The sequence below is a fragment of the Biomphalaria glabrata genome, chromosome 14 (genome assembly GCF_947242115.1).
Source record: "Biomphalaria glabrata chromosome 14, xgBioGlab47.1, whole genome shotgun sequence".
NCBI classification, from domain to species: domain Eukaryota; kingdom Metazoa; phylum Mollusca; class Gastropoda; family Planorbidae; genus Biomphalaria; species Biomphalaria glabrata.
The window spans coordinates 26,764,351-26,779,403 of NC_074724.1; the positions used below are offsets into that span (position 1 = coordinate 26,764,351).

Below are 15,053 nucleotides of genomic sequence, written 5' to 3' on the forward strand. Positions count from 1 at the left end.
GTGTATTAGCTTTCGTAACAGTATTTTTTATATGACAGAGTTGTTAGCCCTGTGCATAACCATCTGGGGGGCTGCCCCTTTCAGCTCTCTGGATAGCTGCCTTTATTTTCGGGTAAGGTGCCCTAGCCTTTGTGGATCCCTCCACTTCCTGCAAGGCAGCAGGTTTGATTTTGGTCCACCCCGGGTATTTTATTTCCCCGGTACCCACCATATCTGGAGGGCATTCCCCTATCCGCCACCTGGGGAGGCGCTCGATGGGAGATCAAAAACTCCACACGAGAAGTTCAATGTTTAGCTTTCTGTAAACCTCATTTCAGGGATGGAAATGGATAAAGAAACAACTTGTAAAAGTATCATATTGGCCTCTTATCTGTATCTCCGTATTTGAATAAGCTTATATTGTTAGATATTCCCAAGCTGAGGTTTAACTTACCTTGGAGTTGGCATTATTGTCATTTCATTTGTGAAGTGATTAATACTAGACAGTTTGGTAGATATTTAAATGACACTCTCTACTGTATAGAACTTTCTTTATTTACTGCTAATTAATGCTTAAGATAAATTAGAACTTATTGAAATTGGATAATTTGTCGCAGGTAAAGCCCAAGCACAAACCCCCACCTCTGAATGTCCCCTCCCATGTCCAGCAGTCACTTAGTTCCACCAATTCACCTACTGTGGCTAGTAGTCCTCGGAATAACTTTCCAAAGAAGAACAAGGATGATGGTATGGACAGGTCAGTTCAGTTTGTACTTCGCATTAGTCAGACAAACATTTGTGCAGGATCTTCAATGACTTATTGAAAAAATCTATTAAGTACAACTTACATGACTGAAATGGCTTTGTGAAGTCTAGTTTGATGGGAATTTGTTTACAATAATGTAAATGTTTTTTGTTTTTTTTAAACTGTACTAAGTTGAAATAAATTAAACATAACATCAGCATTTGTAAGGCCTCTTTGTCTTAATCTGTTGTGAAATTTGCTAGTTTTATCCAAGTAAAATATATGACCTAGTTGTTTTAACAAGTACTTAATAGATCAAGTTTTAATGTTTTGTTAAGAAATCTTACTTATATTCTTTTGAAAAAAACAATTAATACAAGTTTTTAATCTTTTAGGTTCCATTGTTGATTATAATTTCCATTTGCTGATGAATGTCACAAATTTCTTAGTTGAAACTGGTGTCCCCCAGTCCTTTATTTTCTTATTTTGTTTTATCTTGAGGTGATATGACCACTAGTTATTCTTGTGTCTTCCTGTGTAGGGTACTTGAGCAAGTTGAGTTTGAAAAGCACTTCCAGTCCCTGCCTAAATATGTTCCTGAGGAGTCTGTCTCCACAACACCTTTACCACAGTCTCCTAGAGGATTTATCAATGTTTACAAACAGAAGAGCAAAATCTCAAATCTGGGTTAGTAGCTCACATACTCATTCAAACAGCTTCTATAGATAAAGTGTCCAATCTTGAAGTTAGGAAATACAAAGATTATGTCAAAGTAAACAGCAGTAGATGACATTAAAGTGTAAAATAAGACAATTGTTTCCTAAGAATCTTGTTTTACCATACTAGTAGTAGATCTAGTAGAACAGAAAATATTCCAGTAAATCCTTTATTCCAAATTAAAGGGATTAATTGACAGGTGTTATGTAGTGGTAGTGGAGGTCATTAAAAATAACTTGAGTTTAGGCCTTAGTTGAATTTTAGGACAAAATGGTTTTACTCATTCTAAGTTTTTTTGGCTTGATGAAAACCAGCTGAATATCAAGGATGTCTCACATAGATTATGGTTTTCTACTGGGTAAAGTAATGAAGACAGAGAATAGATCTGGTTACTTAGGACCCTTAGGTTAAGGCTACTTTGTAATTTTCCTAAGCATTTGACATGTTATTTAAGGCTATACAGCATCAACATCTGTAAACTTTCATTAGCCATACAATTCAAAGGAATGTACTTGCCCTACTTGATTCAATGTCTCTCTCATTAAGAAATTTAAATTAACTTAGTTTTAATAATAAGTAATAACTTGCTTACTAAATAACTAGTTTCCCCCTCTCATTGGCAGCTAAAGGTGAAGGACAAGACAATGACCCCAACAAACACTCTAGTGAGTCAGAGACAGCTACCCCTACACCAAAGACACCCAAAAGTACTCGGCCAGATGACCGGAAATTTTTCCCAGAAAACTTCAGCATTGAGCATGTTACAGGAATGTCAAGCACCAAACTGTTTGGTAAGATTTTATCTCTTTATTCAGTTCTTAAGCAAAGATGTGATATAGCTTACAATCTCATTGCTGGGTGATGAACATCATCAATATTTTCTTTGTCTAAACTTTGATTAGTTTACCTTTGAAGCTCTAGTTTTTGTCTGTTCTTGTAGTGCCTTGTTGTGTTACATTCTTGTAGCACTTTGGTCTGTTATATTCTTTTAGCGCCTTGAGCCTACATTATGTTTGTTAATAGAGCTATATAAATTAAATCATTGATATTTTTATTTAGATTGCTTTGTAGAATGTTCTACCTGTATATATTGCAGAGTTTGATAATGATCCTAATTCTCCACGTACACCAAAGACTCCAAGTTCACCTGGTGCTTTTTCCAACAGAAGAATTTTGGACCAGAGACGTCATCTGGTCATGCAACTGTTTGAAGAATATGGACTGTACCCAACAAGTAAGTTTGGAGTGAAAGGTTTGATCTAGAACACATTAGAGCTTAATCTAAAACAAATGGAACGCTTAGCTTGACCTAGAAATATTTTTCATTATACTAGTTGATGGTGAACATTTGTATTATTATAATAACATGAGACTGCAATGTTGAATGGATTAAGAGACACTACCGTATAGCTATGACTTGTATTTACATGATTTTGATTTTGCTATCTTAACAAGAAAATGTCAGCCAAGTAAGAGTTTGGGTACTACCATGTACTAACATGCAGACTGACATAGTCCAACATTTTGATAATAATTGGATTCTACTTGCATTATTGAAAAGTTTTGATGTGAATATAGGACAAGGACAAATAAGATGTGGCATATTTTACTATTTATATAGAGACAATCGTTTGTTGACAATTGACTCACACATAGTCAGAACTTGTCACAACTCAGTGCAGACATCATTACTGTGACAAATAAATAGTGTAACATTGTTGCTGCAATTGTGACTGTGTACCAGAGTACATTGACATTGTGTTTTTGTAGGTCAAGCTACAGTAGCCTTTCAAACCAAACATGCTGACATATTCCCAAACAAAAGCTGCTTGCAACTCAAAATAAGAGAGGTCAGACAAAAAATGATGCTGTCAGTACAGGTGAGACTTTGTGTGTGAACATCACTTAGTGTTAACTACTTATAATAGTTGGTCATCATTTTATAGTCATAGTTTTCTTCTCGCTACTATCATGAAAGGTAAAGTACTAACATACAGACTGATGTAGTCCAACATATTGATAGTATATTGGATTCTACTTACAAGGAAGGCCCTGGCCTGCTTCAGCACATCTCTCCATTCTGGTCTATCCTGTGCTTTATGTCACTACTACTGATGTGCAAATAAAAACACAAATTCTATTGGAGGGGTATCTCTTAAGTTTTTAGCTCCATGGCTTGTTCTTGTCTTGTGTTTCTCACTCAGTTTTATCTAGCAGAAAATTTCCTTTTATTTTTCACCTAATGTAGTACTGAATTATTGCCTATAACCAAATGAAAATCTGCTGCAAGGACAGACGGGCAGATGGTGAACAGAAAATCTGGCCGTGGTTATGCTTGCCCTGGATGTGGTAAAATATGTAGGTCACAGCTGGGGCTGTGAACCACAGGAAATGCTGCATTCCTCATTAATCTTCGGACTCAAGCCTTATTATTATTATTATTGCTTATCAAGAGACAGTTATGAAAGAGATTTTCCAAGGGGAGTAATACTGTCCTGTGGTGTGTACAAGTGTACTTTTTTTACACAGCCTCTTCATAGCATCCACAGGGAAATATTCATAAGAGGAAATGAACAGGCTAAAAAGAACCATGACTTACATTGGGTCTCCACAGTATAGAATACTTAGCCATGTGGAGAGGAAGAAAGAAAGCCATGCCCCATCCCATATGTAGTTGCACCATGTGGCGGCAGTCCTCTCAAGGTTCTTACTGATACAGTGTAGAAATATGATGGAATCACTCCTGGGGAAATATCACTGGCCTTGCCAAGCATTCTGTAAAAGTTATAAAAAAAAAAAAGTAAAGTTACCCTTTCAGACCTTGTGATCTATGGGGCAGACGTAAAGGTTATCTGTTTGTGTGGCCCACAGTTAATGAAGGTGTCATGTGATCAACACAACGACCAACTGCCTTTACTTTTGCCCCACTATTGTCAGGTACCCATTAGAACAGGGTGAACTCAGAGGTGCCCTAAAGATCTAGAAAGTAAAAAAATCCCATTCCTCACCAGAATTTGAACCTGGGACCCTCAATTCAGAAGCCAAGCCCTGTACCTTTCAGCTACTGTGCCTCCCAGCATTCTGTACCACACAATGTAAAAAATGTGATTAAGGATCATCTAGTTGACTAGGTTACCTTCAGACAGTGGAGCCAATGAAGAGCCGATCGATAATTTTTTGCTATTAAGAGAAATCTTTCCTTTAATCAAGCGTTGTAAGGGCTTTTAAACAATCTCTTTCTCTGACACTCTGCACACTCCTAAAGGGGAGATGCTGGACTGAGATGTAGTAATTTTAATTTTTGGTTTCTCTGTTCTTTCCTAGAAATTTAAAAAAATTCTTTTTGAAATTATCAACATATAATTTACTAGTTTACTTTCATTCCATTAACTACTTGTGACTTTGTTTTAACTTTGTAGAACACACCAAAGACACCCACCACTCCATCAGCTGCTGGCTTATCATCACAAGATGATAACAGTCGGACATCAAGACCATTATCCATGCCATCCAATCCTCCATTGACACCTTCATCGTCTTCAGGCTCACTCTCAGTTGGATCATCACTAAGCACACCGAATCTGACAACAACTAGCCGAAGGGCCTCCCCTTTGGCTAAGTCACCACTTCCCTTTAACAAGACTCAGTAGTTTAGTCCTAGCAAGACTATAAGATTAAAAGTGACATTTAGAAGAGTTTGAATATGTGATATTATTTTTATTAATCCTTAAAACCATAAAAAAAAAAACATTTTTATTCCACTTTGGGCATTAATGGTTGCTGTAGAATCAATACAGAGGCAGCCATTGGTTTGAGTTGTTATAGTTGAGAATTGGGAGCTTACATTATTTGTGTTGCATTGTTTTTACACTTGGTAGTAATTCTTAGCTTATGATTAAATATTAAACTTTCTAGAGATATTATTTCAAACTTTCAATGTTGAATTTTAAGTGATGTCCTAAGACCTTGATTATCACATACCAGCAAAATGTTTCTTTATAGCCGCACGTTGTTGCTGAATGTGCACATTTTCTACAGTGGTTCAAGTCGAATGGAACTTTTTTTTTTGAATCAATTCCCTAGCTCTGTAGTCCAAGATGATCTTAGACTATTTCTTGCTCTCCTTTGTGTCCTTGTTACTGCCTCTAAAATTTTAAACTTTTTGAGAACATTTTCATTTTTTTGACATAGCATTAGAACTGGATGAAGTTTCTATTAATATCATCCAAGAATTTGCTAATCTCAGGCCTATTCAGTGTTGGCCAAGACTCTGCTAATCTTTAAAATTGCACAACATAGCCAGATTACAAGGACTGCTCTTTATAATAGGTATTTCCTCAAGTAAAAGAGCTATGCCTACTATGCTGTTAACTAGTGTTTTAGTTGTTTGTGCTTGACTTCATCCTGCTTGTCTTATTGTACATTATTTGTTTGAGCATTTTGTGTGTGTGTAATCTTTATAGTCATTTGTGAAATGACCTTGTTTATTACAAATTATTGTTAAGTTCCATAATGTCATTTACATCAGAGCCTAATTTTGAAATCTAATAATGTTATTTCTTGGGTTTTAATTAAAACATTTTCTTAGTGTTTCTGGACAAATTGTATAAAGTAATTAATTTTAACATGCTCTCTACATTTTACACTTGTAAAACTTGTATGTTTGGTTATCGGTTTAAACAAATTTTTAAATAAAACAATGTATTCAATGTACAAGATGATATACATCCTAGCCAAACAACACACAAGCTCAATGTCTCTTAGTAGTTTATATGCTTTATATGTGTCAAAGAAATATTTGGACTGGAAATGTATGAATCAATTCAGCTCTAAACTCTTGTTTAGTGAATAGTTTTTTTTCCCTGTAATGTATTTTGTTTTGCCCATTTTTTTATTTCAATAATGTTATCAAATTGAGGAAAATAGTGGTAAACATTGCAGGCAAGCACAAAAGTTACAGTGACTAATATTGAAAGGAAGATCTTATTATTGTTGTACTGGGGATAAAGTGTACTTTCAATTATTATCAAATACTTTAGGTAGTTGCTTTTATTTTTCATAGGCAGATGGATTCGTAATGATAAAATATTTGGTCAGTTCTGTCACTGCTAATGTCCTCATCCTTTGAATGTCACTCTCCATGCCTATCACTTTCATTTGTAAGAATTGAGTTGGTTATCACGCCCAATGGACTTGCTATGTTGTAGACAATGCTATTCTGTACTGGCCCAAACTCCTCTAGCAACTCTTTCCCTTCCCCCCCTAAAGTACTTGTTGTTCCCTCAGCACTTGTTGTTCCATCAGCACCCTGTATATATCTATATATATCTATAAACACATCATTAATTTGTGCCATTGTACATTTGAACTTTTATATTATAAACAAAAAAAAATATTTTTTGTTGTTGAAGCAAAAATCTATATCAAGTTTAAAACAAATGTTGATCTGTATATTATTTTACTTCTAAAAAAAATATCCATAGTCTTTCCTGTCATATGTCAATTAATTCTTCAATGTATGTTATAGCATTGCACTAACTCTGGAGTACTATCTTGTTTGGATGTGTTGTGTGATGGTGACACTGTGTGGTGAAGATTACCTGACATTTTTATCTCCACATAATGTATCTTGTTAGAACAAATATCATTCACCCCATCTACTTCTTTTCCACATCATTTGTCTTTTACTGGTTTTGTTTTGTAAGCTGTTAACCAGATTTAGTACATGTTTGTTTTACAGTCTGCAAGGGTTAAAAGTAGATCTATCCATGATAATTTCTTAACAGTTGTACTAGCTCTTCCTGGCCAACAAAGTTTTATCAGGTTTTTCATAGATGGCCATGTATCAAAATTGTTTTTAATGTGGTAAATGTCTAAAAATATGGTTAGCATCAAAGTTGGCAGTATCTATACTCCAGGTCAAATTCAAAATTATTTTTTTTCTTGAGCACAGGCACAACTCCTTTGAGTCTTATTTATGAAACGTCAGGATACATTTGTCTTAAACTGATGATAAACTGTACAAATGTTATTTGTACTTAGGTTTTAAGGGGATGTAGAGTGCAAATGAACTAGATAAGATGGGTAAATTATTTGTCATTGTTTGAACAGTAGTTCCAACTACTTAAGAGACTTGTTTATTCAAGTAGCCCAGTATGTAGACCTAGAGTGAAAAAAATATTGAATTATCTTTTTATTCCTTTTTTTTTTCAAATATGAGAAAGTAAAGCTAGTATCATCATGTAGACTCTGAACAGTAATAAACCAGCTTTCAGTGTCCATTAATTGATCAACAAAATGTTTGCACCTTAGAGCAAGTGAAGAAAGTCAACGTCTTAACACTCTAAAAGATGTTCAATGATTTTCTTAACTTCTGACTTGTGATGATCAAGAGTTTATTTTGTGTCTATAATCTTTTGAGATGTCTAAGCGATAACTCTTCATCGCTATCGAATTCCCTCAGTCCCCTGTCTCATTTGATGTCTCTCCTTGTGTATGACTCCTTCCTAATGGCCTTCTTAATGTATTTTCTTTTCATTATAGTTTTAGCTTATTGTAAATCAAATATTGTGATACTAATGCCCTCCTCCATAAATCTGTTCTATTTAAAATAAAGAAGAATTAGGGTGATCACTAAGGCATCTTTTTATAAGCCATTCAATCCATTCTAGCATCGATTTGATAGACTTTAACAAAGATTTAGTAAAGTGCGCTAATACAGTGAACATTAATTTTGAGTGTTCACGCATTAAAAAAATCAATTAACATCCTTATTTTAGTTGAACTTGAGTAGTAGGAAGTAGTACAATTGGAACAAAAGCTTATTTTTTTCTCATATGTATGATACAAATCAACTTTAATTAATGGAATGCTAGAATCGAGATATTTTTTTACTCTTTAAGTTCCCCTTTCAGATAATGCAGTATTATTTTTTTTCAGCTAGGGACAATATAAATTTCCAACTGGCATGTCACTGACTACAATAAAAGAAATGTTGAGTGCATTGGAACTGAACACCAGTGGCTTTATTGTCCAGTGGCTTTATTGTGCATTATTTGGACTTGGATATTATTTATCTTCAAATCTGAAGGAGCATCTGAAACATGTAAAAGAAAACAATAAAACATTTTGCCTGATATCACTTGTAAACTATTGCCTGAATGCCTTTTGCAGAAGTCATAAATAATGTTGAAGTAAAACAACTATGTCCCTGAACTTAATCAACTGTGGTTGATCTATTAGATGTTAGTGATCACCTTAATTGAGATTGACCTAGATATTCCTTGTGTACATTATTGTGGTACTAATGATGTCCTTCCAGCCCTTTGCACTTTCATTGTATCACTCTAATAAAGGTGCTTGGCTTAAAGAGTCATTGAATTAATGAATCAGTATGTGTGAATGGACATTTTTCTTTTTTTTTTTTTTTTAAAATTATTCACCCACTGATCCATTATTTTAAGGGGAACAAAAAAATTTTTAACTTCAAATGACAAAATGCTTGCCACAATGGCTGTCAAACAAACAAAAAAGAATACTTTGATGTCATTCATCGGGACCAGTTCAATAATAAATGTAAACTTTTAGACTAAACCAAACAAAAAAAAAGAATGCATATGCCTTGTGTGCCATGTTATGTATACTTACATATAGGTTAGTGAAACATTTCATTGCAGCTATATAAAACAAAATTCACACTATATATTTAATTGTCTTGTAAAATGCTTCCTTTATGATCTATACATGTATTTCTAATATTTCAAAACTAATTTCATTAAGTCCAAGCCTTGCTTTGTAACCAAAAGAGAACTTTATATTTGTATTGATGCCTTTTGGTTGAATTAGCCAATGTTGTTGTTTTCAATGATCATGCTACTCACACTAAAAACTGTTAACATAATGCAGGTCAAGTATCAGAAAATTTCAAAGCTGACAAAAAGCTTTTTTAAATTTAATACCATCACTTGTATAGGGAGCAAAAAATTAATTCAAAAGTTACTTTTGTGTTTAATTAAATTTCTATTTTTTTTATTTTTTTTTTAGCTATTTTGATTTAATGTAAAGCACAAAAATACAAAAGGCTTTTATATATTACAAGTGTTTCACAAGAGAGAAACACTATTACTTTAACTATTTGTTTGGAAAACTAACTACTAAAAAAAATGACAATTATAGCAAAATCAAAAAAAAAAAAAAAAAAGAGTATTTCACTCTGATATTTAAAAAGGTAATATTTATCTATTTGAAAACAAACTCTTTAACATAAGTCACTGCCATTTGAATTTTTGAGATAATTGTCCGCTTTGATTTATGGAAAGCAGCAAAGATGTGTTCCTACTGTTAGCAAATTTATGTGAAAATAGAGAGTTTTAAACTTTTCTTGTAGAATTTCTGAACAATTATGTTCTATATATTCCAACTAGTTTGTTTAGACTATGTTTTAGTAAATTCATAAAATCAGTAACCCTAACAAGTATTGTCTTCATTCCAATCATGACTTTGAGTGACCCTGTCCTCATATCAAAATGCATAATTTTGTACTTAAATTAATTTTTTAGCCCATTTTTTTTTATAACTTTGAAATGGGCAGCAAATTTCTTGCATTGTAGAAAGCAAAAATATTTCACTAGGCTTTTCTTAGCTCCTTTTTTTTTTTTTTGTAATGCATAGTCTGTATAGAAGAGTACACTAACCCATTGTGTAATGATGAAGAGAGTCAGAATGTCAAAGTAGTGTGCTCTTCAAAAAATAAAAAATCTTAACAACATTCTTGAGTAACTTTGCAGGTCTTATTTTGCCAGCAGTAGTTAAATTTTGGAAACAAAAAAATGTTTAAAACTGTTGATGATTCTGCATTTTTATAGATTTAATTTCAATTTTTTTTTTTATTGGAGTTGATTTCCATGAATATTAAACATATGGAGTTCCTCTGATTAATAAACCCTACTAACCTGGATTACTGGGTCAGTTTATTTTTAATATATAATATAGTTTTTAATAAACTACATAGAAGTAAAAAAAAAAATTTGTTAAAATTATACTCTCTCCAACTTGGTGTCTAGTATAAATCACGTAACAGAACTTTTTTTTTTCTTGTTTTTTTTTAATCTTAGCCATAATCTATATTTGCTTTTAATATTTGTTCCATTCACTGAGCTCTTCATCTAGAGAGTCTGTTGTGTTCAGAACATGGAGCCTTTTAAAAGTAATAATTAAGTTATGAATGAATAAAGCAAAGTGCAAGTGCAATTCATATGTGACATAAACATTCTTTTGGCCTCATTATTTAATCCCATTGATTATATAAATAAACATCATGTTTAATTCTGAGATTTTATTTTTTCTTTCACTAACAGAATTATTTTTTTTAAATAACATAAGCTCATTAACAAGCCCCTTAAACATTTCACTCGAGTCAAATGAAATGTTAGAAAACATTAGGTGGTTTTGGTGAAAATAAAGATATTAAGGAAAGTTTTTAGAATCTCTTAAGCTGGAGGCTTTATTTTGGTAGAACTAGAATTACAAATAGTTCTTGGCAATGTATGAAAATTCTTTGAAATCTAAAATGATTAGGAGGCAACTATTTTGAACTTTTTTTTTTTTTTTTTTTTAGTTTACACCATAAATTTAAATCATTGAACATTTTACAGGAGTTAATTTTTTAAAGACCTAAAATTTAAGCTTAAATGAATTTGTTTTTAAAGTGAAGGTTTGATGTAGATTCTATTGTTGAGTGAAAAAAGTATAGGCTTTGCCTGTCTCTGCATAGAGAGAGCTAGAGTTGGACGAGAACCCAATGTTGTGTGTGTATTTATGTATTTGGTGTGTAAGAATTCTTGTGTTGGTGGCTTCAAGTGTGTATGAAACCTTATGTTAATGGAGAGTATGGAAATACCTTTTCATTTTCGTTGGCTGTGTTTTTAGTTTTTTTTTAAATTTTAATGCAAAGTTGAACAGTCTGCACGGCCATCACACACTTTGTATATAGATGTTTACTTCAAGTCCACCGAATAGGATAACTGGAGTATGTATTCAGGGCTGTGGCCATTTTGTTTTATCCTATTAATGTTATGCAAATAAAAATGGTTTATTCCTTGATAATTGTCTTTTTTTTTTTACAGCCTATTGTTTGACCTCATTAGTTTTGAGATAGGAAAAATGTGCAGGCCATAACTGAGTTTGCATGGCCATTTGAAACACTGCACTTATCCATTATCATTGGTATTGAAGAAATTGCCATTATTATTATTATTAGTTTTGAGATCCTCTTTTGTTGTTGATTATATTTGTATGTAGTCTAGTTGATAAAAGTCTGAGGCCCAGTGATGACTGTCACGTGTTTATTTTGTTTATTTGACTTGAAGATCTTGATGCTATAAACTTGTGACATATGTGGGTTCGGAGGTGCCTTGATATAGTTCAAACACTTTAATAATCAATGAAGTAACAAAGTGCTATGTTTTCTTGAGTTTTAATTATTCAAAACTTGAACTTGAATCAATCAATGTATGTACAAAGATATATAAAACAGATACAGGATTCGGTGAAAATGATCAATGAGTAAATATTTACTTTAAAAACTAGCGACTTCTAAGTCTAACTTTCTAGCTCTCTCTCTCTCGTCTCAAGCTAACACTCTGCCTTTTATACCTTTCTTTAGGATAAAGAACCGTGACAATTCAATACCCATCCTTGACTCCTTGACCCGTTTACATTTAATTTTCCTTTTAATTGTTTTTGTAATTTAACCTATGTTAATTTTGTTTCCCTGCTGTAGCCTTGAACTAAGCTTTAATCGGCGTCTTTCTGGCATTAAAGCGTGAGTGCGCTGACCTGATTTGAAATAGGTACAATGTCCTCATTTTGTGAACAATGAGGTGTCACTAGGAACTGTTTTTGTAATTTAACCTACGTTAATTTTGTTTCCCTGCTGTAGCCTTGAACTTAGTTTTAATCGGCATCTTTTTGGCATTTAAGCGTGGGTACACTGACCCGATTTGAGATAGGTACAATGTCCTCATTTTGTAAACAATGAGGTGTCACTAGGGACGTGACAATGACATTACATAGTCACAATAATATAGATGTAATATGAAACATTATTTTCATTTCATAAATCTTTATTACATGCAAAATCTTGTTTTGTACAAAGGTTTGTTTAACTAAGGGGCTCTGGTAACAAACATTTATGGGCTTTGCTGATATGATAAATTATTCTTAAAGGATGTGAGGTGCTTTATGGTTTTTAGGCACTGGACTTAGACATTCATCATCTTTCCTTTGAGTTCCTCATGGAACATAGGGCCTCAGCAAAAACAAACCACTCTCCACGGGCTCTTGCTAGTTTTTTTATGACTTCCCAGCGCTTTCCGGTCTTCTCGGCTTCCTCTAGTATACTGCATCGCCATGTTCTTTTTGGTCTTCCTCTATGTCTTGTTCCCTGGGGGTTCCACTCTAAGGCCTGCCTAGCTCTGTTGGTATCTTTTCAATCCATCTCCACTTCCTCTCTAAGATCTGCACCTCTATATTTTTCTGCCCGCTCATCTCCCACAGTTTGGGGACTTACACATTGGTCTTTGATAAAAGTTGCTTCTGTCAATGATTCAGGTAATTGTACTGAATTCAAATTTTATTAATGTGGATGACATCATTAATCTTGACCTTTTTTTTTTCCAGAAGGTTTAATTGGCAATACTTTTTCCAGCTTAAAAAGAAAAGGACACAGTGTGTAGCTTTCAATAGGCACTTAAAGTATAGTTCACTTTTTGATAGGCGGGACATGTAGTCCGCATGCCAGACAATCGCCTTCAACTTCTGTACAGGGAGTTGTGTGCAGGAAAGCGCTTCCAGGGAGGCCAATACAAGCACTACAAAGACACTCTCAAGAGCTCCTTCAAGGAATGCGATATCGACATTCACGGCTGGAAAGCACTAGCTCTCGATCACTCCTCATGGCATGAAGCTCTGAGTCTCAAGATTTGAAGCAAGAGGAGTGGCCAGGGTGAAAGAGCGCCAAACCAACAAAAATTTGAGAGAAGAAGCAGGCCTATCTGCAACTGACCTAACCCACCAATGCCATGTATGAGGCCAGCTTTTTAAAGCGAGGACCGGACTTTACAATCATCTTCGAGCCCATAGGAAATAAGAAATGTGCTCATCTTCGGAGGAGCTATATGTTAATTCGGCAAACGCAGCAACCATTATTACCATGATTGTTCTCCCCTTTACAACTACAAAATGTAAAATACCACCATAAGAGCTCTGAGTAGGGAGGGACACTTCTTAATGTCCATTAGGACTTAACTAGGTATCATCAGTTAGTTAGTCAAGTGCTCCATTACTTAAATGTTTTACTGGTTTTGGATGTTCCTTCAGACTTGAAGATATGTACACCCTAGTCCATACCTCCCGCAGGATGGCAGGGCAGGATATCGAGATGACTGAAAGACTGTCCAGCACCCATACCACAACCAGGCTGCCATCACCTAACAGATAATGAGAAAATAAATCCAAATATTTATTTTTATCATTGCCCTATTCAGTATATCTAGAGTCAATACAGAAGTCAGTTGTAAGATGTTAGTTTTAATTCACTAAAGAATCATCAAAGATGTGAGAGCATGTTTATTGATCAGTTCCTGTCAGCAACTAGCAACTCCCATGTGAAATTTCAGGAAATACGTAATTAGTTTATTAAGAGAAAACTATCAGTTGAATATCATCTTTTAAATCTACCGTTGTAAGACTCACAATAAAATACATCTTTACAAAGCTTATATCAACTCACTCTGTCTGGTACAATTTTTGTACACGTCATTTCTCCCACACACAATAAAGGATCAAGTTGAATTTTTTGCACAATTATTTCTTCTACATGACAAAACAAGAATCAATTTTAAAAAATTAACCAATTAGTTAGTTAATTATTAGTAATTAATTATTGTGTTTGGTATTGAACAAGGGAAAGAAATTGTACTTGACAGATGTGGCGGTATAAGTTGAATTAGTCCCCTTTATACTTTGTTGCTTTAAATTTTGAAGCTAACAATAGATAGCTATAAAACTTTCTATTTTCCTAAGCACTTACTGGCACAGGGGTTAATGTATTGGTTTGGGGAGGTTTGAGCCCTCGAGTTTAAAATCAAGTCGCGCAACTCTGTTTTTTTTATATAATATATATTTAAAAAGCTATAATGGTAACCTTTACACACATACCCCATTCTCCAAACTAATTTATATATTACACTTAATATATATATATATATATATTAAGTTGTTTTTTTTAATGTAATTTTTCTTTTTTTTCTTTTTATCTGAGTTCACTTTTTTAAAAATAAATATGAGCCCTCCATTTTCTTTACAAACAATTTTACTACTGTTAAAAACAATGGTATATAAACTAAAATAAAACATTTCACAAAATGTATATCAGATTGGAACATATAGTTACTTTTAGAAAAACAAATATAATTCAAAATATATAAAAGCTGAGAAATTATTTAAAATAAAAAACCTCTAGTTAAAACAAAATATAAATACCATAATTATCAAATAAAGAGCCATTGTTTTTTTTTTTTTCACATTGTTTTCTGAATGATAAGAAGATTAA

General features: G+C 33.4%; 1 protein-coding gene across 3 annotated transcripts in view; it reads left to right on the forward strand.

Moving 5' to 3' along the window:
* Window positions 1-11,545, forward strand: part of LOC106055176 (protein capicua homolog) — a 47,809-nt gene extending 36,264 nt beyond the window's left edge. For all 3 annotated transcript variants that reach the window (XM_013211338.2, XM_013211340.2, XM_056009928.1), the window contains exons 29-34: window positions 597-736; window positions 1,266-1,411; window positions 2,065-2,232; window positions 2,538-2,675; window positions 3,212-3,321; window positions 4,861-11,545. In XM_013211338.2, coding sequence (XP_013066792.2) covers window positions 597-736; window positions 1,266-1,411; window positions 2,065-2,232; window positions 2,538-2,675; window positions 3,212-3,321; window positions 4,861-5,091 — 933 coding nt within the window. In that variant the 3' untranslated portion in view covers window positions 5,092-11,545. The remainder of the gene's footprint in view (window positions 1-596; window positions 737-1,265; window positions 1,412-2,064; window positions 2,233-2,537; window positions 2,676-3,211; window positions 3,322-4,860) is intronic.
* Window positions 11,546-15,053: the final 3,508 nt, after the last annotated feature.